Source organism: Rhodnius prolixus, unplaced genomic scaffold (genome assembly GCF_049639745.1).
Source record: "Rhodnius prolixus isolate KJV_2025 unplaced genomic scaffold, Rpr scaffold_1, whole genome shotgun sequence".
Taxonomy (NCBI): Eukaryota; Metazoa; Arthropoda; class Insecta; order Hemiptera; family Reduviidae; genus Rhodnius; species Rhodnius prolixus.
In genome coordinates this window covers 687,026-712,125 of record NW_027411581.1, presented here as the reverse complement: position 1 = coordinate 712,125, position 25,100 = coordinate 687,026, and the positions used below count along the sequence as shown (strand labels likewise).

Below are 25,100 nucleotides of genomic sequence, written 5' to 3'. Positions count from 1 at the left end.
GCTGTAAAATTATGGCCGTTCTATATCTCCCACTGTGAACCACGTATTGGTATGGAATTTTTTTCTCTTGTACACTTTGTTTTTCTCAATAATAAACTATAGTTATTTTGTGCACAGATCTAAAAAGGTAGAAGATATAAAGGGTTGTAAATTTTTTGGGTCGTGAAATTTTGTAAAATTATGGCCGTTCTATATCTCTCACTGTGAACCACGTATTGGTATGGAATTTTTTTCTCTTGTACAGTTTGTTTTTCCCAATTATAAACTATAGTTATTTTGTGCACAGATCTATAAATGTAGAAGATATAAAGGGTTGAAAATTTTTTGGGTCATGAAATGCTGTAAAATTATGGCCGTTCTATATCTCCCACTGTGAACGACGTATTGGTATGGAATTTTTTTCTCTTGTACACTTTGTTTTTCTCAATAATAAACTATAGTTATTTTGTGCACAGATCTAAAAAGGTAGAAGATATAAAGGGTTGAAAAGTTTTTGGGTCATGAAATTCTGTAAAATTATGACCGTTCTATATCTCCCACTGTGAACCACGTATTGGTATGCAATTTTGTTCACTTATACACTTTGTTTTTCTCAATTATAAACTATAGTTATTTTGTGCAAAGATCTAAAAACGTAGAAGATATAAGGGGTTGAAAATTTTTTGGGTCATGAAATTCTGTAAAATTATGGCCGTTCTATATCTTCCACTGTGAACCACGTATTGGTATGGAATTTTTTTCTCTTGTACACTTTGTTTTTCTCAATAATAAACTATAGTTATTTTGTGCACAGATCTAAAAAGGTAGAAGATATAAAGGGTTGTAAATTTTTTGGGTCGTGAAATTCTGTAAAATTATGGCCGTTCTATATCTCCCACTGTGAACCACGTATTGGAGTGGAATTTTGTTCTCTTGTACACTTTGTTTTTCCCAATTATAAACTATAGTTATTTTGTGCACAGATCTATAAATGTAGAAGATATAAAGGGTTGAAAATTTTTTGGGTCATGAAATGCTGTAAAATTATGGCCGTTCTATATCTCCCACTGTGAACCACGTATTGGTATGGAATTTTTTTCTCTTGTACACTTTGTTTTTCTCAATAATAAACTATAGTTATTTTGTGCACAGATCTAAAAAGGTAGAAGATATAAAGGGTTGAAAAGTTTTTGGGTCATGAAATTCTGTAAAATTATGACCGTTCTATATCTCCCACTGTGAACCACGTATTGGTATGCAATTTTGTTCACTTATACACTTTGTTTTTCTCAATTATAAACTATAGTTATTTTGTGCAAAGATCTAAAAAGGTAGAAGATATAAGGGGTTGAAAATTTTTTGGGTCATGAAATTCTGTAAAATTATGGCCGTTCTATATCTTCCACTGTGAACCACGTATTGGTATGGAATTTTTTTCTCTTGTACACTTTGTTTTTCTCAATAATAAACTATAGTTATTTTGTGCACAGATCTAAAAAGGTAGAAGATATAAAGGGTTGTAAATTTTTTGGGTCGTGAAATTCTGTAAAATTATGGCCGTTCTATATCTCCCACTGTGAACCACGTATTGGAGTGGAATTTTGTTCTCTTGTACACTTTGTTTTTCCCAATTATAAACTATAGTTATTTTGTGCACAGATCTATAAATGTAGAAGATATAAAGGGTTGAAAATTTTTTGGGTCATGAAATGCTGTAAAATTATGGCCGTTCTATATCTCCCACTGTGAACCACGTATTGGTATGGAATTTTGTTCTCTTATACACTTTGTTTTTCTCAATTATAAACTATAGTTATTTTGTACACAGATCTATAAATGTAGAAGATATAAAGGGTTAAAAAATTTTTGGGTCATGAAATTCTGTAAAATTATGGCCGTTCTATATCTCCCACTGTGAACCACGTATTGGTATGGAATTTTGTTCTCTTATACACTTTGTTTTTCTCAATTATAAACTATAGTTATTTTGTACACAGATCTATAAATGTAGAAGATATAAAGGGTTGAAAATTTTTTTGGGTCATGAAATGCTGTAAAATTATGGCCGTTCTATATCTCCCACTTTGAACCACGTATTGGTATGGAATTTTGTTCTCTTGTACACTTTGTTTTTCTCAATTATAAACTATAGTTATTTTGTGCACAGATCTAAAAAGGTAGAAGATATAAACGGTTGAAAATTTTTTGGGTCATGAAATTCTGTAAAATTATGGCCGTTCTATATCTCCCACTGTGAACCACGTATTGGTATGCAATTTTGTTCTCTTATACACTTTGTTTTTCTCAATTATAAACTATAGTTATTTTGTGCACAGATCTATAAATGTAGAAGATATAAAGGGTTGAAAATTTTTTGGGTCATGAAATTCTGTAAAATTATGGCCGTTCTATATCTCCCACTGTGAACCACGTATTGGAGTGGAATTTTGTTCTCTTGTACACTTTGTTTTTCCCAATTATAAACTATAGTTATTTTGTGCACAGATCTATTAATGTAGAAGATATAAAGGGTTGAAAATTTTTTGGGTCATGAAATTCTGTAAAATTATGGCCGTTCTATATCTCCCACTGTGAACCACGTATTGGTATGGAATTTTTTTCTCTTGTACACTTTGTTTTTCTCAATAATAAACTATAGTTATTTTGTGCACAGATCTAAAAAGGTAGAAGATATAAAGGGTTGTAAATTTTTTGGGTCGTGAAATTTTGTAAAATTATGGCCGTTCTATATCTCCCACTGTGAACCACGTATTGGTATGGAATTTTTTTCTCTTGTACACTTTGTTTTTCCCAATTATAAACTATAGTTATTTTGTGCACAGATCTATAAATGTAGAAGATATAAAGGGTTGAAAATTTTTTGGGTCATGAAATGCTGTAAAATTATGGCCGTTCTATATCTCCCACTGTGAACGACGTATTGGTATGGAATTTTTTTCTCTTGTACACTTTGTTTTTCTCAATAATAAACTATAGTTATTTTGTGCACAGATCTAAAAAGGTAGAAGATATAAAGGGTTGAAAAGTTTTTGGGTCATGAAATTCTGTAAAATTATGACCGTTCTATATCTCCCACTGTGAACCACGTATTGGTATGCAATTTTGTTCACTTATACACTTTGTTTTTCTCAATTATAAACTATAGTTATTTTGTGCAAAGATCTAAAAACGTAGAAGATATAAGGGGTTGAAAATTTTTTGGGTCATGAAATTCTGTAAAATTATGGCCGTTCTATATCTTCCACTGTGAACCACGTATTGGAGTGGAATTTTGTTCTCTTGTACACTTTGTTTTTCCCAATTATAAACTATAGTTATTTTGTGCACAGATCTATTAATGTAAAAGATATAAAGGGTTGAAAATTTTTTGGGTCATGAAATTCTGTAAAATTATGGCCGTTCTATATCTCCCACTGTGAACCACGTATTGGTATGGAATTTTTTTCTCTTATACACTTTGTTTTTCTCAATTAAAAACTATAGTTATTTTGTGCACAGATCTATAAATGTAGAAGATATAAAGGGTTGAAAATGTTTTGGGTCATGAAATTCTGTAAAATTATGGCCGTTCTATATCTCCCACTGTGAAACATGTATTGTTATGGAATTTTGTTCTCTTGTACACTTTGTTTTTCTCAATTATAAACTTAGTTATTTTGTGCACAGATCTATAATTTTAGAAGATATAAATTCTAGTGAGTGGTAAACATGGTGAAATGTGAGTGTAAGGTGGTCCTATCTAAGTCTAGTGAGTGGTAAAGATAGTTAAATGTGAGTGTAAGGTGGTCCTATCTAAGTCTAGTGAGTGGTAAACATGGTGAAATGTGAGTGTAAGGTGGTCTTATTTAAGTCTTGAGAGTCACTAACATGGTATAGATGAGTCACCAGACTGGTAGAATGAAGGTGCCAAGTTTGGGAAAAGTGATAATATTGATAGAGAAGAGGCACCAGCTAGGCGGAATAAAGATGCATTGGTCCGATTCTGGTTTAACCGTTGGCAATGTTTGGTTTTAAAAATTTAATCTCTTAAATTTTGATTAAATTAAAAAATTTAATCGTCCAAAGTGATTAAAACTAAATTTGGAATTTAATTCAATCAATTAAAATTCTGATTATTTAATTTTAATTTTAATCTTAATTTTTAGTTATGATTAAATATTTTAATTGATTAAATTCCGATTAAATTAAAAGTGAATTTAATTTTAATCAACTAATTTTGGCCGATTAAATTTTTTAATTTTAATCATGATTAAAATTAAATTTCGGTTTAATTCAATTGTTTTTTAATTGATTAAATTTTTGCCCAACTCTGCTCACAGGAAGTAAGTGGGCGTAGCAAAAGGAAATAACTTCAACTGCCATTCAAATTTGATCTGGGAACATACACGACTTATTTTTTTAATACTTAAAATTCTTTATATTTCAAACAGCCAATCCAAAGAGTTTTGGTTAATGCATGTTAAAAGAGATCTTCATTCATTCGCCGAATCTTTATGCCTATCAATGTCAAGGCAGGAAGTGCGCTAGCAGAGATCTCTGTTGCACAAAGTTGGCACTTTGACCACAAATCATCTAACTGTCTACCACAACACAAATGAAGGATTCACTTCCTGTACGCTTGACCGCAGAGGTGTCTCCAGTACCGCAGTTCTTCCACCGGAAGAAGTACGTGCTGCTCGAACTAATGTCCAGTCAGTTCTACTAGAAGGACTCGCAGCAATTCAAAGGAAACCATCCGACTGTACTACAGTCATGAAGCTATTTCCAATCTGTGTCTCATCTTACTCCGACCCTCTTGTTCTTCTAGAGTGAATGTACAAGAAATGTACATAGAAATAGGGACTGTTTATAGTGTAAACAGATGCGAGAGGCCTTTGCCCAGAAATGGGCCTAATTTCTAAATCCAAGCATTTATGATCCCTCCCAGTAAAATTTGTTTCATTAGTGTTTAATCAACTTATTATTAGGCGCCACGGTAGCCGAGCGGTTAGCGGCGAGACCTGCGAAGCTAATATGCATTGTGGTAATGGGTTCGATTCCCGGTCTTAGGCCTTCGATTTTATTTAATGGTTAATATGAGAAATTTATAGTAAAGTATGTTTGCTAGTCGCCACGGTAGCCGAGCGGTTAGAGGCTAGACCCGCAAAGCTAAGATGTATTGCGGTACTAGGCTATATTCCCAGTCTATACCTTTAATGGTCAATATGAGAAATTTTGCAGTAAAGTATGTTTAATAGTCGCCTCCGTCCACGACACCTAATTTGGTAGTTGGACGTACAGCCGGCCTGAAAAAATAGTTTACCTTTTCTTTGCTCTATATTAATTTTATTACTTCTAATATATAACAGAGAAATTTTATGGAACTGTTTATTTTTTTGGAATTAATAAAGGTTATTTTCATTTTCATTCTGTGATAGTTTCCTGGGACAACTCTATTTGAGAAAATTGCGCAGATATTTTCCTGGCATTTTTATCGAGAACACTTATTTGAAGAAATCTGAAAGTGTCCCAAAATAAGAACAATATGGTGCTATGAGAGGATAAAAATCAAGATAAAGAATTGGAAGTAATTGGAGTGAGAAATTGCCGAGTTGGGGAGGGGCCCTCTCATCAAGAGATCGCCAAGCCAAGATTATTGGGAATTGTGGGTAATGAATTAGCCAGCCACACGCACGCACATAGCCGACCACTTAATTGCGGATATGTTAATTAACTGCGATGAGGGTCGGCAGATAGCGGCGAGCACTGCGCTTGCGTGTCGTGTGCACAATTAGCTGCACTTAGTCTATTGCACTCGCTGGTCTAAGTACTTCATTCGATATCGCGAATTGATGTGAAAACTCTCTTTACTCTAAGTTTAAAGTTTACACCTAAATTCGTTATTTATACATCTAAATGTTTCCAAAATGATTGATTTATTGTCGTGATTGTTACAAATAGCCTTGTGATACTGCGTACTGCATAGAATTACACCACCAAGAGAATGACCGGCGTCTTTGGCCATAACATGAAACTATTAATATTCCAACGTTTTCCAGACATTCTGTTCATTGACAGAAAGCGTGACTTCCGTGGCTAGCCTGCTCACAAAGAATTGCCGGCATGCATTAGCAGCCCATGTTCCAAAATGACGAAATCCACTACTCTGAAAATTCATTCAGCAAAGTCTAAAGCGTTGACTAAAAAAATGGACGAGTGTTTTGGAGTGGCCTGCATTTCTGGATAACGGGAAATCGTGGAGGGTTCAAATTTGATCAGGAAACCGCAACCTTGACAGACCGGTATTGAGTCTTCACTAAATGAAATTTTAAAGTTATTAGTTTTTTCGATAGTTTCTAAAAATTCAGAAGCATCTACGATTTTTCTGTTTTGCGTTCTCAAGTTTTTTAACTGAAACCTTTCAAATAAATTTTAAGATTACACATTACTCTGAAACAGCACTTTAGACGGAAATGCATCCACCGCATCTTTCAGAAGTGCTCTTACCAAATAAAAGACGCAGATCTAGAGGTCAGTAGTAAGCAGGCAAAGTTTAAAGAAAAAAAAATGGGACCTTTTTTGAGACAATCACGAAAAATTAATAGAATCAGTATCTCCGAGTTCTTGAAGGAATTATAAAGTGGTCGTATTCAAGGCACTGCGATCACATTACATATGCAGACAGTTTCTAAAAACATTTCGTTTCCTGGGAACCTTAAAATGTATACTTCCGGTTATAACTCGATGTTAAAAATTGGACTTCACTCAACAACTTCACTGAGAGCAAGTGAAAGTAAGGTTTGAAACCTACCCTGGAAAGTTGTGCTTCGGGTTAATAAATAACGTTTGGATTTCTAATAATATTTTCATTGGCCTTAATATTGAAATTCATAATTTCACCTCTCTTTGAACCCCCCTTACATTTGGAGCAGACCCCCCCCTCCGGCTGATATTTCTCTCCTTTAGACAGAAACTAGAATTAAAACACATACGCGATTACATTGCTGACTGTTTTCCAATTTTCAAATCGCACTCTTCGGATGCTGAATATCTTGACAGACGCGAGAACAGGTCATTTTCTTGATATTTTCTACTCCATATCGGAACCAATTACAGCGGCTATAACAAAGTTTAGGGAAAGTTTCGCAGCCTGAAAATGTTTTTCCACACATGGAGCCATTTCCAGTTGCTGCATAAAAAGTGGCAGTAACATTAGCCTACCACAAGTACGTAATTCAACAACAACCGATATATGTACGCGTTTTTTACGCGTTTTTTGGGCAAGCCCAAAACATAGTGACGTAATGATTGTAAACAGCTGATCTCAGCAGCTGACTGTTCAGCATATTATAAACAACCTGCAGGAACAGAACTGGGGCAGATAGACAGGTGCATGGTGCTCATGAATGGAACCAAGGTGGCCAAGGTGTCCATTCACAATAAGATATCTAGAATAATTAGGCTGATTTCGCCGGGAATAGGGGATACAAAGTTTTTATTAATGCCTTAAGGTTCTGGACGCCTACGCACGTAAACTGTCATTGATGTCCTAGATTTCCCAGAAACATAAATCTAATTAATTTTGTTTGTTTAACTTTCCAATGTATCTCCAATTTTAATTATTCTAATTTTCAAAATAATCGATAATGTCGTTTTGCAGAATATTCCAAACCTTTAAAAGTCTATTCTGTAAAGTAGCATATCTGGACTACAGATTTTCTTAACATTTGAATTGAGCAATATTTCCATTATAACCTGATATAGAGTACTACCTAAACTTTATCTACCGCTAGAGAGATTGTTTAAAATGATGCTTAGGGTTGTTGTCTCCGTAGAACTCCAAAGAAATGTCTTTGTAAAATGTTAAGAATAAAATTGGAAGGTATTTATTTGCTGGCAAATAGTAATTTCGTATCAGAAATTAAAAACAAGAACCATTTTTGCTCATTTTTGGCAACTGTAACCTAGAATACAATAGTACTTCCTCAGGATTTGCCCTATATTATAAAGAAAATTTAGGAATTTTATCTTATATCTTATATATTATCTTAGGAAAATGAGAAAAAAATTGTTAAAGTTGGGTGTTTTTCAACGTTGTGCTTTTCCGTACAGTTTTTGACGATCAAACCTATCGGACAGTTTTAATAAAATCCTAGTTCATCCTTTCAGACGACCAATCAAAATGAATTTAATAAAATACTCCCCCACTATTGCCCTGTAAGTGTGTAACCTGCAATCAGATAGAGGAATAAAGTGTACTTACCAACAGGACATTTACACTCGTAGTTCAGGTTGTCCAATCTCTTGCAAACGCCATCGTTCTGACAGGGCGAAGGGTCGCACGGATAGTAGGCGCTCTCGCAGTTCTGGCCGGTAAACCTCGGCTCACATTTACACCTGCAAACATTCAAATGGTGCGCATGTTAACACAATCTTCTAAAAGTGAACTAACTCCTTCTAAGGAGAGTGTCGAACGATAAGTTAAGGGAAGCCGAGCTGATCATAATGCTAAAAAAACTTCGAAAACATTCGCTTTTTTCAGAAAAATAGAAAACCAATGCTCCCGGTTAGTAGGTTAGAGTTATTCTAAGACAATTTCAGAACTGTAAGGTTCTGTGGGGTCATCTTGTGTTCTACAGGAGTGCAGAGAATAGCAGCCCAAGAAGCTTCAGAAGGTTTGGCCCAATCGAGGCCTTTCGGACCTTCTTAAGCCAGCCTCCTTCAGGTCCAACTCGCTTCACAGGCCAATCATATCCATTAAAGTGAAAACAGCAGCAGTAGCTGCAGCAATATAAAGGCCGGAATTAATTTCTCAAAGAAGGGCAATCCACGAAAAGATCGAATAAGCATTAAATAATTTTTCTGCATTTATTTTGCGCATTTCATTGAGAGATGCACTAATAAATGTTCTTCATGTTGTGCATTGAAGTCTCTCGTATTATATTTAAGTTTGTAACAAGTCGAAGTATGTCATTCCGTTATCCGGAACATGGTAAGACCGGCTGATTGGTCTGAAAGGTAGGACGGCTGAGAACCACTGCTAACTAGATGGCCCAGCAATGACGACATCTAATGTCCCAAGTAATGGTGGGACAGATTGGCAGAGCTCAGATGCTGTAAATCAAATCGTTTGGCCAAGAATTTTTAGTAGCGGAGGTGCGACTGAACTGGAGAGACACGATTGTCATTACAGGAAACAGCCCTATAATCATGGCGCACTCATTATCTCTACGAGACTATTTTTTATTATTATAACATGGTCTTCCAAAGATTTGTAGCTCTCCACCCCGCCAGACTTAATGTATGATACACTAGACCTGGAGTAATCAAAAAGGATTTACCAAGAATGTGGTGGTGAAGATGTCCTTCCGCGCCGTAGGAATGATACTTTAATGTGGATCATCAGATGTTTCTTGATGGAGATCTTACGCTGGGGAATTTCCGGCGCAGCCTCCCTAATGGATCTTATCCTTCTTACGCATTTAATTATATTAGTACTGCGCAGGCGCTAATAGCCGCAGTCGTCGATACGCGCCCCCCAAAAATTAGTAATGTGCAGATAATTCCGTAAATTGCACCAAAATGATAACTTAGAGGACCGCCAGCTCCTATTTCTCTAACTAAAGTTCCCCCTAATATGTATTTTTATGTGCCAATAACATTAATGATAAATAAAGAAATAAGTACCAAGTTTAAGCAAAACGTCGCGGGCGAAGTTTTTCATAAAACCACAAAAATAGGAAAGTGAAAACGTGTAGAAATTTTCAGTAAAAATACACTCAACGAAGTTTCAATAAATTTGGAATTTGAGGTCTGATTCTGCTATCTTAATATTAAACACGAGTTACTTCCGGAACTGGCAAGAGCTACTTTAGAGGAAATAGAAGCATGTGATTAGGTAAATAGTAAAAATCATTTTCGAGATAAATTCAAGAAATTGAAAAATTCATTTGGTGAAGCGCTATAATATCCGGTTGATAAAGTATCTTTGAATTCTGCATTCTCAAGGGCCGCAATGGGACTTCATGAAGACCACATTCCTTTACCAGGAGGGAACCTAATCGATTTTCTTGGGAAAATCTTTAAAATAAAAGTTGCAGTCCTGTGTTTTAGCCAGAGGCACTGTCAAACAAAAAAAATCTTAAAAAGTAAAAAGTTTCTTCAATCAAGTTCTACTTCCGGTTCTGAGATTTAAACCACGAGAACTTTCTATCGTGTCCGGCAGGTGTGCTAAATGAAAAGTTCGAGCTTTCGTTTTGAAGCCAAAGTGTTTGCACGCGCTCGCTATATTATTTATCACGAAATATCTCGCTTGCGAGATTTGCTCGTCAGTCATGTTGGAACACAATAGAAGAAAAGACGTCTGAAGGAAAAACTTTTAAACTGCACCACGATTACAGGAATCTTGGACAGTCATCCAAGTTCCAGAGACCGTCAGAGCCAGAGACCGTTCGGAGGTACCTCGTACAGTATTGCTCCATGTCCCAATCACCAAGAAAACTATCTCGTTCCACTTAAAAAATTACTAGCTTCGAATAAATGAGAGAAGGTTTTTTGTCAGCTATTTCCTGCACCGACAATGCCTTAGGGTCGGCCATTGTTGTTTGCGGTAATTTCCTGTGGTAAATAGTATTCATTCTAAATAGGAGGAAGATAAACTCTTGGAGAAAGAAGTCCGAGCAACGCTATGATTACGTGGGTCCCACAGACTCCACTCCTCTCTTCAGATATCGATTTCTCGGTTTTAGAACTTGATTACGTGGGGGAAGGGGGGGTTCGTGCAAACGTGAGGACAGTGCCTCGCCAGCCTTTACTCCTATGACGCATGCGCGCAATCTCGTAGTCGAGGTAAACATTTTCCATTTGCTTGTCAACACCTGCGTTCCCCCACTCTTAGTCTTTATACAGTAACTACACTTCTTTGGCTCACTATTTTTATTTTAATTCACAAAAACGTTTGATTACGTAACTCGTGTATTCATTCATGGGACCTAGTTAATAATTGTTTTCGCTTCTAGCGGATTAGTAAGGACTTCAGCTTCGTGGTTTTACAATTGACAGATTAGATATAGTACTACTTAATATGAGCTGGAAGTTCATGTCCTCATCCGGTCAGGAAACTCAAGTTATTTCCTCTTAGAGATATTGAAATTCTAACTTAAGGAACTTTCTTTTATAACAATTTCCCATTTGAAGCCATTTCCGAGATACCACGCTGATGACGTCGTTACGGTAATTTGATTGAAATTGAAACACAGACTAGGAACATTAAGACTGCAGGTTTATGTATCCGCGAGCTATTGCAGTTGGACGAAGTCCCATACAGTAAATATCTAAGTGCTACGTCTCAGCTGACAATGAAGCAATGAAGAAATAGAAGAGTAGAATGTAGGTTAGCAGCTGGAGACAAATGATGCTGAATCTACAGAAAATTTGATGCTTCAAACAGTTTCCCAGTATAGCCAGAAAAACCATGTTGGCAACCGCTGAAGCCGGAAGTAGCGAAAAAATAAAGTTTTCTGGGAAAAAGTTGCAATTAAAAAAAGGTGAACTCCAGTTTCTTGCTTAGAAATGGAAGCTTAAGTCCAGGCCCTAGGGTTTCGAACACTTCCTCTGCCGGAGTGGGCTTTCAAAGAGAAGCTAAGAGAAAAACCGAAAAGTTGGATCCGAAGACAGTTAGTTATTACTCGGCGTAGTTACATCATCGTGGCTTCCCGCCCTTGTTATTAAAACCAACAAGTTGTACAATTCCCCTTTCAAGCCTCTTTAAAACAGGAAAAGAGATTTTCAAAAGGAAGAACATGAAAACTAACCGAGTGTTAAATCGGTTATTTATTCCACTTATATCGCCACTCAGACTCACAGTTCTGGTCTGAATTCCTCCGCGCAACTGGCACTTAGCCGTGCTTTCGCTTATCCCCTAGAGTCTGACATGAAGGAGACTGACAGGTCGCCTCCTATCAACACATACTTGGCTCGCCCACAAGTGTGTATATATTAGAAATGACAAATGTACTCAATAAAGGCGCAGTCATTGTATGCAAATACAGCTATTTGTATGGAATCATTAACACGCCCTTAGTGTATCAGTTGGCCGACTGAAACCTGAAGGCCTCTATTGATATTGCAGCTTTCTCAATAGCCAAACCTTCTTCATGCAGTCCAGAAGTGATTTACAAACGGTGTCAGAGGTAGCAACCTCGTTATGAGCACGGATGCAAGGAGTTAGTACAATAATCGATGTCAGTATATCGCAGGAACTAAAATGGGGTAATGTCCTAATCCTTTAAAATTTCTTAACTCTTTTTTTCAACACGCCGAGCTACGGCTATTCCAGAAAACTTTTAAAAATATCCTTCTGTTAATTCGCCGAAGAAACGCAGATATTTGTTACACCAGGCAGACAGCGATCTAACAGTAGGAATAGTGCTAAAGTGGAGCCATGTCCGAGCTAAATGCTGTGTATGACCGCCAGAAGCCTTGACATTATCATACATATCTAACCGCTATATGTATTAGTGCTTTGATCTGACGTCATCACAAAATACAACATGTAGAATACTAGCATTACACTAGAACACAAGAACAGTTATATTATAGATAAAACAAACACTAATTTCTACTTACGAATATGAGCCGTGCGTGTTGAAGCACTTGCCGTGCTTACAGGGATGCAACTTACACTCGTCGATATCCTCCTCACAGGTAGCTCCCTTGAAGCCTTGGGCACAATGACACTCGTAGCCGTCCTCCAACGAGGTGCACGAAGCGCCATTCTTACATGGCCCAGCAGCGCAATGGTCTTCCAGCTCACAGTGACTTCCTGATCAAAAAATGAGAAGTATTTAAGGACACTGATACTAACGAACAATTGTAAATAGGGTAATGTTATTGACGGAAGAGCAAATGATAGGCAATAGGTTAACATCGTCTCCTAATTAAAAAAAAACCAACGTAGTTATTGTTTCTTAGTAACAAAACATCCCTTGGAACTAAATATTGATTTAGTACAGCTTCTAGTACTAAATTTTCAAAGATTTAGGAGCATCGATAAGCTAGATACAGGGATCTGAAATTCTGATCTACGTTAAATTCAAAAGCTTGTATCTATAAAGATACTGCAGCATCATCGTTCATATTTCTCTCAATTATAGAGTAAGATGTTATCTACAATTAACCAAAGTTTCAGAAATTTAGTAAAATCTATAAGCAAGATATAGGGATTTGAAATTTAGGTTGTTTTTTTTATCTGCAAATTTCTTTACATTAAGATCTCATTTGCTTAATCAGTACGCAACTTTGTTTGTGTGGCCCCAAAAGATTTCCGTTCGCAAATGGCCGCTGGTCTAGAGTATTCTTTGGGTTCCTTTGAATACAGACCTTTTCTTCTGTTTTCTAATTTACAGTGTTGTCCATAGGAATGTTATTCCCATGGGATGGGATGGGATGGGGCAGCACACATTTGTATTTCCCATGGTAGTCGATACTTGATATTGTAAAATAAATTTAGGCTGAAATTTGCAGTTGCGTAAGTGCAACAAAATGGAATTCATTCATCATCTATGTAACTGCATGGTGCTATGAGAAGGATTTCGAGTCTAAAGAATAATTCAGGTTTTCCTAGATTTTTTAAAGGCTCTGTCTAGGTATTAATATTACAATGGGAATCCCGTGGGATAGGATGGGATGGGACAGGCATAAATTGCCATGGGATGGGATGGGATGGGACAGAAAAATATGTCCCGTGGACAAGCCTGCTAATTTAATTATTCAGGTGGCATTGTACTGACACAAGTTTGCTATGATTCACTTAATGCTGTCTGCATGATAATATGTAAGTGAAATCTCTGCAATGTATGATGATGTCCGGCTTAATGAGTGAATCATTTCTGAGTCCTTCACAAAACCTGGTGGTAGTTCCAACAAAGAACTTAGTGCTCTGGTTGGTGAAGTTCTGGAATTTAGTGCTAGGAGTGTCGATCAGTTGATAAATAATAACTATTAAAGGGCCAACACTTCAAGAAATGTAACCCTTACACTTTCCTTAGTCTAGCGACTGGAACTGGCACGTAGCGACTCATGATGACAAGGTTACACGATTTTTAAATTCTGTAGGCTCCAAGAACTTAAGGTAGGCAAGATATTTAACAGGGAGGCAACATAAAAGTGCCACTTCCGCCAACTTCAGCGCTTAGAAGTCACTCTTACGGCTTCCTGTGACTACGATTCAAGGAGAGCAGTGATAATTACATTTTACAATGATCACTCGAATAGCCAAATAGGAATTTGATCAGAGAAAGAATTGAAATTAACATTTTTTTAAGAGAAAATCGAAGAGGTCATCTGGAAATGACGAACTAGAAACCCAACTGAACACCAGGAAGATAAAATTGTGACTCACCTGTAAAGCCGGCCGCACAGGCACATGTGTATTTACTGAGACTCTGCAGTGCGCACGTACCACCGTTTAAACATGGCCCCGAATCACACGAGTTCGCGATGGGTATTTCGCACAAAGACGCTGAATATCCTATAGGACAGGAACACCAGAAATTCGGCGGACCGTGGGTCTGCGAAGTTCTGACGTTGCAGGTGCCGCCATTTTGGCATCGTGGACCCGGCCCGGTGTGGCAGGGATTCAGGTGTTGGCAGTACTCTCCCACGTGCATGCTGGTGCAACTGTAACAGAAAACAAACATATCTTAATTACTTCTTAAGAAAATTAAATGGGAAATAGAAAGTGTGAAATGCATAGTCGCATATTTACATGTAACCGGCATATTAAAAAACATAAACAGAAATAAACTCTAGACAAAATAAATAAACTTATTTTAACATTATGATCGGCCCGAAAATTGTAAAGCCAGGCACTTTAAGGAGATAAGCCCAACTTCACCGATTGAACCTTGAACCTTCCTTATGCAGATGAAGTGAGAGGGAGCTTTTTGAAGATCCTTCCTTTAATATGTCTTAATGTCTTATACTTTGTCTGCCAATCATCTTATTTGAAACCTTTTTGTTCAGTCTTCATAACCAAAAAGTGTTCACTGAAGTCTTTTAGAGGATATTTTTTCCAATGTGATTAAATCATCATAACAGCCCCTCTATTCGTAACACATTTATTATCTTACTTGTCATTTTCAATATTACATAAAAAAACAAGAGGAATTATTCGTTTGTAGGAAATACTTAGTGTATTCCCACAATAACCTGGTTACATAAGAGAGAGATCTGGAGCTGGAAGATCTCATAGAGAATTAGATCAGCAAGTAGACGGTGGTTAATGTTCACAAAGGAAGTAAGCACTCTCTACAAAACTCCAGTCCCTTTATTATCGTGACTTTAGTGGTGACATGGTACTAGGGACTAGATTTCTAGTCTGGGATGTCTGCTATCATAGTTGGTGGCAATCCATGTGGAAGAAGTTCTTGGAGGTCGTGGCCATTAAAAGTTGATCCCAGGAGCATCTGTCGGTCAAGTTAAACTGTAAACCTCCTAGTAGTCCTATCAGAACTAATTGCGGGTCAATTCTATCCTTATTTCTGTTATATAGTGCACGGGATAACATATTAGAAGGCGGCACACTGAGACGACGATATCCCTGTGAAGACTATGACAGAAGAAGAAGAAAAGTCGTTTACCCAATTAAACTGCATTGCAATCACTGACAGCAATATAAGGCCTCTGAAACTTACGAGGATATGCAGAAATGAATGGCGAAAAGCCTTGGAAGTTGAACAGAGAGAGAAGTTTTACTGACTAAGATTTATAGGCGATCTTCTCTAAAAAGAATGGCGTTGATTAAACCAGAGAGGCTGCGCCTAGAGGTGGAAGAAAATGGCTATCATATCCTACTTGACTGCATGGCGCAATCGCTAGGCTGAGAAGATGCAGTTTGGGCGTTAAAGTTCTGGACGCAATTACTTCCTCTAGCCGTCTGCAGTAATTCTAAAATACTTATTCCAGCTGTGACATAATACTTTTCATTTCTTTAAGATACAACCTGGAATAGCACAAAGATTCACTTTAAACTTTGTCTGTAAATGGAGTAGATTTAATAAAGTGACGACAGTTTCGTTCCAATCTCTCCTGATGAGTGGATGTTGCTGATAATTAAATCATTTCTGGTGAGCGAATTAAAAGCTTGAGCTGGAGCTTTTCAATAAAAGGAATAAAACAAGCGTACTTTATACAGGAAACATAAAAAGATTAACTACAATAAATAATTGAATTGTTATAACAGCCTAGTTAATTATCTGTTTGTAATTGAGTCTCTATAAACCAGAGATCTATCTTCAAAAGTGGATGCATCGTCTCACAGGGTTAATCAATTATTATTCCATTTAATAACTGATTGAAACAATAATAAAGTTAATGGACTTGGATCTCTCGGTCGGTTTAACAGCCGCAATATTAATCTGTTAGTTTCCGGTTGACCAGAAACACATCAGAGACTTCCGCTTGCTTACTACAGTCACTGTGCATACTAGGGATGATGGTAACTATATCTGGCTATGAAGCAAGAAATACCTGCTTCTCGCTCGCTCTCTGACGTAGTGAGCACGACAACAAAATTAACCCAATACCTCAAACGCACCGGAAATAATATTATCCACATCAATGTTAATTGTACACCAAGTGATCACAAATTTAGAGAAAACTTTTGCAGACGCTTTCAAGAGAAGATTCTGGAAAACAGCACAACTTCCTGTTACCCCCCTCCCCCATTGATAAACTAACTCTATTCACCAAAATCCGCTACCAATACTGTAGAGGGCTACTTTACTTAACCGATGGGCCAGTCATAAATGACGTGCAGCCATTAAAACTGGTAACTAGACTGGCCTGCGCCAATGTTAAACTCGGAAATCGATTTTCATAGTAACATCTATCGCTCACCCAATAAACTGTTACGGAAAACAGTTAAAAATAAAATTTACTGCTTACCGATTGACTAATTTTCTTAAAATTTGAAATTCTAACCATGCTTTTATTACTGGATGTCCTGTAGGGGTGGAACTGTATCTCGTCAGAAGTAGTACTTCAAAGGGGTACTGCTCTGAAATAAGTAAAGTGAAGTAAAGTAAAGTAATCGCCTAATTTTTCAGGCGGGGCTTAACGTCCGACTACCAAATTAGATGTCGTGGACGGAGGCGACTAGCAAACATACTTAACTGTAAATTTCTTTTATTAACCATTAAATAAAATCCAAGGCCTAAGACCGGGAATCGAACCCAGTACCACAATACATATTAGCTTTATGCTCTGAAATAAAAGACTGCGAAAAAACAGTATTTCCGGGAAATCGCGTTAGATAGAAGTGAAAGGAAGTAAAGTTACACGTAGCTTAAAGAAAATTGTTAAGGTTTTAAAAAATGAAAAATCTTACAGAAAATTCGCACTTAAGGTAGAGAGATTTCCGTCTAAAAACTTGGTACCATCAGTACTAAAGCGTAATACTCAGATTCAGAACTTTCTTCGCTGCACTTTTATTTCCTGTAAAAAGTCAATTCCTTAGAAATAGAAGAATGTAAAATTTTCGCGCTTTGCTTTTCCAGATAATGGTAGCGTATTTTAAGACAGATGTGTCTGCCAAGTGCCAAATACGCCCAACACTAAGTCTATAAGCCGCCGCTAAGTTACACAACAGAGTTCACACCATTACTGGTAACTGGTCCAGTAATGGTGTTAGATCATCGCGAGCTGATAAACAGTTCTCTCATCTGAAGGAACTAATTCTGACGGCAGCTAAATGACAGCCTTCAATAGTGAGCATTGCTAAATATTGGTTAATGTGTTTCGAGAATGGGCCGGGGGGAAGCGAGTTAAAGAGAAAGTGCAGGATTGGGCGAGACATTAACCAATAGATTTAGGTTAAATACTTCGGCCAGGTGATTAATAGAACCGCCAACACTAATTCACCGACCTGCTTGATCTGGAATACCTGACATGCCGCCAATCAGTGCTGATACCCCCCCAACTTGAAGGTGTAAAATCCATCAGGGACCGGCACCCAACTTTCTAATTATTTGAGTTTCCGGGGTTCTGAGTTAAAACAAAGTACTTAATCTGTACTAAATATTTATTGGTAACAATGTTGAAGGGTTCACAACCAAAACTCAGCAACCTGAGCACCCCTCTCATGCCAGAAGTCATTTCAGACGGTGTAGCTAATCATTTCTGATGCAAAATTACTAATAGACTACCTCACAGACTAATGATGTTTGATGTCGGCTATTTCATGATCATGGTCAAAGTCTAGTGAAAATAACGCAGGTAAAAATCGGCCCGAATCCGGCAAGAAACGCTCCTTCAATGTTCGGACATTCTCTCATCTTTCTCTTACTGTAATTCTAATCTATGAATTCTCTTTAAACAGAAAGTGTTCATCACTCTGTGGGGATTGCAGTTAGAAGATTCGGGATAAGATTTATGAAGAGATCTACCAGTCATTCTCTCCTTTCTTATCGAACCCCACACTCAGAACTCAGAACATTCCATAACTATTTTCTCTCCAAGAAATATGTGTGAAATTAAATTCTACAGGTATAAGTCTGAGCGCTGGGTAATGAAATACGGAGAAAAGGGTTTTCCAGCCACTTCCTAAATACACAGAATACGATTTCCAACAAACTTGAAATACAAGCATTCTTTTTATTTTCGCAGAACAATAAATTGTTCGGAAAAGGGCTCTTCACGAGATCAATATTTTTAAATGATGAGCCTAATTTGTGAAAGCAAAGTTCAAAGAAAACTAAGCCTTTTTTCAACGATATAATATAGTATATGTGTAAAGAAACACACAGCACATTCCAACTGGCAGCCATTGCAATTCGGTAGGAGGGTTGTGGTCGCCATGACAGTTCTAGCTTCTGATTGGCTAATCCAACCGCCCATATTTCATACACTTCCACCTCTGCATTTCTGATTGGATAATTATTCAACCCTATTTATTTCATAGAAAAATATAGTTAAGATTTTTTTTACTAATTTTTCTTCCGTAGGTATTCGATAAATTAGCAGAAAAAGCAATGAAAAATTCTAAATGAAAATAACCACAATTATCATCATAACTATTGGTTTGCCTTATTAATGCTACTGGGAAAAAGAAAATTAGTTTTGATTTGTATGGTTTTTGGGACAAGGAAGGAAAATCATTAATCTGCTTAGATGTAGGTCTGGAGGAGTGAGTCCGCCATGTTGTGATGTTAATATGGCGGATTGCCTTTTTAATGGAAAATGGTGCCTAAAACAGAGAACATACCTAAAGGCCGCAGGTTACACAGTTAGGTTAGCAGATCCAGGATATAATACGTATATAGCAGATCGGTTCAATAAAACCAGTTGGATAAAAAATGAAAAAAAAGAAGAAGTGGGGTTCCCCCATCTAACACAAACTATTACAATATAACTGAAATATTTCTTTCTACTCAAACGAACAGTTGATGGGAGAGGATAGTGATGAGGTATCGCTGCAGGTAGACTAGAATGTTTTATTGTTCTACGATACAAAAGATGGCCACGCCCACAAAGACTAGTAATCAACGTCATCAACTGCTCCGGAATCCCAAATTCCTAAGGGAAAATTAAATGAAACCCGACAATTGGAAGAACCACTTTCCTCAATGAATTCCTTAATTTTTATACGATTTTTCTGGAATGTGGCTCCATTGGTTTCCAGTAAATTTGACACATTAATTCAGGAAGCTCGATAACTTTTATTTGACTCACTTTTTTTAGAAAGTTCGTCTTAAAGCGATTAAAGATTCGAAGGATTAAGGATTACAGTTCCTTCTAATGAGGAAGTGTGATTGGTATATTCCTACGAATTGTTAAACTGTTTGGAAATCCGCTGGAAGAGAATTTGACTCTCAGAGTACCATTAAAGTATGCGAGTGCTTTACCCCCAGCCAGGAAGTGAAGTTGAAGTTCTCAAATGTTAATTTACAGCATTACTTGTTGTAAGAAATCAGCTGGTCTGTTTGCAACAAGTTTCAAGTCCGACTTAAAAGAGAGAAGTCGACTAGATGAGGAGGTATCAGGGCTGCTGAGTCAGCGCCATTATCCCGTCGGAGATCTGCTAACTGCTAAGCCAACTCAGTCACTCTATTCAATTACTACAGAGCATGATGTTGCAGCTCTGTGTAGCCCCGCTCAGTCCGGCACGTTATTAATCACCCAGGACTATAACCCACTATTAGTCGAACACCACCACATCGCCTTCACATCTGCAAGAACACATCGCCCTCACTGATTTCCTATCTTCTGTGATCCCCATATTCCTCTTGAAATTTCACGCGACTTGGCCAACTTGAGGCAGCAGTGACAATTATGGTTGGACCACACGAATATTATCTCTTACTGCGCTTGTAAAGTCAAATTTTCTTCAGTTAAATAGTGTAAATAGCAAGGTAAAGATTAAGATGGTCTTCTCGCAGAAATAAAGGTTTAAGTTGCTGCACTGTAATGGTTAACAAACTATGTCCGGATATAAGAACAGACTCACAGTATATATTACCGATAGTCCTTGACTAGAGGGGTGCTTGTGCCAGTATTGTCGGCAGGACCAAAAGCATCAAGATGCAGAGTGTGGGAGTATGCGGAGATGCAGGTCACGTAGAAGCCGGTCCCGTCCGCTGAGCGGCGAACAATGTACCATTAAAATGGCAATCATCCTCGGCCCACGGACCGCCGCTAGCTCGCGTTCTTCCTACACACTCACACACTTAATTACTGTTTACCCAAACTATTAATATCGCAACTATTCGTTATGAATTTTCATGAGTAAGAATGAATTTTCCATTGTGTACACATCCATACGCTACGACTGCAACTAATTCCTCCATTTAAAACTTGCGCAAGATAATCAACTTCTAATGCCTGACTTCTGTCTGCACCAACGGAAACCAGTCTAGTGACAGAAATCACGACTTCCTCTCTCCGTCAGTTCACGTGATTACATTTTCTTGAAAGTAGAAATCTGTATCTGTATCTAACTTCAATATTAGAGAGTTTCGCAATAACAGAATCCGAGATAGTAATACGATGACGCTGATGGAGTTGTGTGACGTCACAGTTCCACCAGAACCCAAGTAAAACCCATGTTCCCTCCGTCAAAGTTTCAAACTAATTCGTTTTTAAAACATCCAGTCCAACACACCCGTACGCACGCAAATACAAATGTACAGCATTTCATAAAAATAAGAACTTCTAGTGAAATCACAATTTTGAAAATTACAAGATCCTCAATGCTTTATGGGTAAATTAAGTTTAGAAATGAGAAAGCCGTGTAAGGAGGTTGTTATTATTAAGGGAACATAGAGGAACATGTACCAGGATGTTTGTATACAGTTGAAGAAGGCAAAAAAGGCATCCAGTTCACAGGGCTCCCCGTCCTGACAGAAGAAATATAACGCTGACTAGGATGTGACTTCAGCTCTGTAACACTGGTAGGACATAACTTCAGATCTTATCTCCGCTGGAGGCTGTATAGCCTTGTTCTCTGTAATAACCGAGAGAGTTCTGTTCGCTCCAGGAGGCTCTCCCGACTAGATCTACCCCTCTTTCTACTACAGTCACTACATCGCATCATCTCTGAATATGATTATTTAATGCCGTTAGTCACGGTAGGTCCACCTTCACTCCACGGGTGAACCAATCTACCGCTCTATGGCTCGCCTTCATATAATCTTCACAGTATCTTCATTGGGAATATTCAAGAATGTCAAACAATTTTAGGGCATCAAGCACGACTTTAGGGCAAGAGTAAACAGTGAATTTAGAGAAAATTGAAGGAAAACATTCGTGAGGAAACTCTAGACAAAATGAAAGACTAAACAGGCCATGCGCAAAGGAATCACTTGCCAGGGGTTAAAGGGAGGAGGATGTTATTTCCTCTGAAAACTCAACAGGAAACTCACTCAATCACCCTGCTTCCGGTTACTGGGAAGTCGGAAACAGCAAACGTTCTGATATTTCCTGCTCTACTCCTCCCAAGAGCCCCTATTCCTAGATTTTCATCTGGAATAAATACCTTGGGTTGTCTGAACAGTTGTTTTTTTTTAATGCACTGAATACATGTGTATGTCTTTCCCGGAGTATCGCAGAAAACCCAAACTTAACATTCCGGTTTGGCTCGTTATCGTTTCCGATGTTTAAGTTTGGTCCAAAATCCATCTACCGGAAGTGAATTGATTTCTTGAAGATCTTTCCAACGACTTCCTTCATTCTATTTCCGCTAGCTCAAGGCTAACACTTTTCTTTGAGACTTTGAGGGATTCTTAGGGAACTAGAACTGAAGCCCTCAGAAATGCCCTTTTCATTCATTACAAGTTATAATTCCACTGTGGTGCAATATCAAATAATTCTAATGCTTTACTAGAATTGAAAAATTAGAAGGAAATCGATGTACCAAGAGTGTAAAGTTACAGAACAGAGCTGGTGTTCTAATAATTTTATGGTATTTGGCTGAGTCGATTATTTTACCAATAAGGATAACATAACTATCACCATATCTATGAATTCAACGTTCAGGAAAAGCAATTTTGGGATTGGAAAAAATATTTTTGGAATTCTGAAGAATGTGTGAAGCTGAGGACCAGTACCTAGGGCGTGGCTGTCTGTTGAACTAAAGGGCAACATTCTAGTCCTCTTTACCTGCAACCCTGCCTAAACAAAATCCAACCTTCTCACGTTCAGTAAAACCAATGACGGACTGTTGTTAAATATGGTTAGGTTGGCAGTGCTGGCTAATATCTATGGTTTTGTCTACCGTAGCGCGCATGCGTATTGTACCTCTAATCGATTTCGCATTTTCATCCAACATCAGAGGTAGACTGCATCAGCAAGTGTAGACGGAAAAGTAAGTGAAGTTGGAATCTTTACACCAATCTAATTCATCTACATTCGATGATGGTCGAAAATACGAAACCGATCAAAGATACAATAAAAATGGTTGCTACGGCTACGGATAAAATCAAAGAAATGACGGTATGCTAAATTCCTTCACAATCGAATTCACTTTAATCGATTGAGAAAGAATATGATGTTATGAATCATCCACTTTATCAAAATTGATTTTAGGTTGTTTTGGGAGAGTTGCCTCCTCTCGGACAGCAGTAAACTTACGGCTTTTCAGTTAATAAACAGCCTGTGATTAAAGAAAATTTACAATTTAGAATTTAGGAAGTGGCTGGCACAGACCTTCCCGGAAGCAGTTGGCCAAAGTATTGCTGCTGTTATGTCGATAGTTTTTAGTGAAATCAACATTTGAAAAGCAAAAGTTTCCGGTGCTATTTTTAATATTGCGTGGCAGAAGTTGTGATGCGGACGTTTGTATTAAAATCAAGTTTGGGCGAGCGCCCGGGAGTGGAGGGGGGAGCACTGCTCAGTTTTAATTACTCATTGTGGCCAACATTTCCCACAGTATTACCAACCTACACTGGCCGCAGATTGAGAGAGGCAGCGCTATGTTATCTACCACTTGTTAGTGATGTTGTGTTGACTGACCTGCTCTCACCTCACTACATCACTTTGTAAACTCTTCTGGAGCCTGTCCAGTCCTCAGTGATTCCTTCGGGCCCAAATGAAAAACAGTCGCCCTTCACCCATAAATACTATCCACAAATAACAACGTAACTTGAACAAAAAGAAAACTACAATTTACTTGGTTCCTGCACCTGCAGGAAACTACAAACAATAGACCAACATGTTTTTCCCACGATTTGTTATTTTCTCCTTTGTTCTGATATATTTGAGGTTCGTTAGCAACATCATGCAAACAAATCGCCAGAAATATTGGATATTAAGTCCAAGTAGAATTACCACTGCGGGAACACTCGAATTTTCTGCCCTTTCTTAAAAGCTTGTACTCCCAATCAAATCGAACTCCTCGGATTCCCTTAAAAATCCCAAAAAGAACTATTTTACAAAAAATTTCCTGCAATTTCCTCACTACAAAGATTTTCCCTCATTACCAATCTAAATAGTTTACCTCAAACTATGTTTTGACCCAAAGAGCAAATGATGGATTTTTAGATTTCCCGGGAGAGCTCCGTTCCGTGTTCCCCCCTGATTAAGACAATGTGGTAATTGTTTGGAGCGCTTTATTTCCAAAGAAGTATTGGAATAAGAGAAATATTTGTGTGCAATCGGTGGGTGAAAACTTAAGGTCAAAGGCAAAAAGTTCACTAATACTTTTAAGTTTACAAAGTAGCATCACTCGAAATATAGCATTTACGGCCATTTTTCTTTTTTGAGCCAGCGTCCTCCAATGCGAATATTACCAGAGAAAATTCTATTTCAATAATTAGAAACGATCGCAATAGTTTCCCTACTTCCTGTAAGCGAGCGAAAATAATTACTTAAATCTCGAAACTCTGTACTTTACATTTAAGAAAAAAAGAAGCGAAAGAAGAAGAAAGAGAGAGAGGGGAAACAGGTTTAAGGAAAATGAATGAATCTCTTGTCGAGAAAATATCAAATTAATTACAGCTGTAATGCTGAATGCTGTGGCTGGCGATCACGGATTAACCTCCTCTATACACACGTTTTTATCACAACCGTTCGAGCGAGCATTCAACCACCCAAATACTCGGAAGCAAGGGGCCAATTAGGATTTCCTTTATTACTATGAAGAAAATTCAATTTCTTAAAGAGAAAGTCCGTGAGAGACCGTTTTTTTTTTTTTTTTTTTTTCTACAGTTTTCTTTTTGTGGAACAGTTATGCTGTGAATGAAAACTTCATTTTGACAGGCTGGTCGTATCCTAGTGAGAGAACTTGGAACGGCCGTGGAAAACAGAAGTCTCTAGGAACAAATGTGAGACTTCAGAAAACAAGAAGGCTGTGCAGCTGTACGCCCTCAGCAGCCACTTTTAGATCCGCCCCCGGCCAGAGCCACTTGTCTCTCTCTCAATGATCACTGAGGGCTGATCGCAACCATTTGGTAAGTGGTTGTGCAATACTGTCCAATGTTAGCTACAATGTTACTACGCTCTTGCACGCGCTCTCAGCTACAAAGCGGAACTTGCAGTTAGATGCTCAGTTGAGGAACACACTGCCCTAGAGTAACCCCATTAGAGCAGATGTTGCTCACCCTCTTGCTCATCTATTACTACTAATC

General features: G+C 37.7%; 1 protein-coding gene across 1 annotated transcript in view; it reads right to left on the bottom strand.

Moving 5' to 3' along the window:
• Positions 1–25,100, bottom strand: part of N (neurogenic locus Notch protein) — a 116,566-nt gene that overhangs the window by 46,005 nt on the left and 45,461 nt on the right. The window contains exons 3-5 of the mRNA XM_074123704.1: positions 14,381–14,658; positions 12,607–12,802; positions 8,243–8,376 (exon numbers count right to left, since the gene is read on the bottom strand). Of these exons, the coding sequence (XP_073979805.1) occupies positions 8,243–8,376; positions 12,607–12,802; positions 14,381–14,658 (608 nt within the window). The remainder of the gene's footprint in view (positions 1–8,242; positions 8,377–12,606; positions 12,803–14,380; positions 14,659–25,100) is intronic.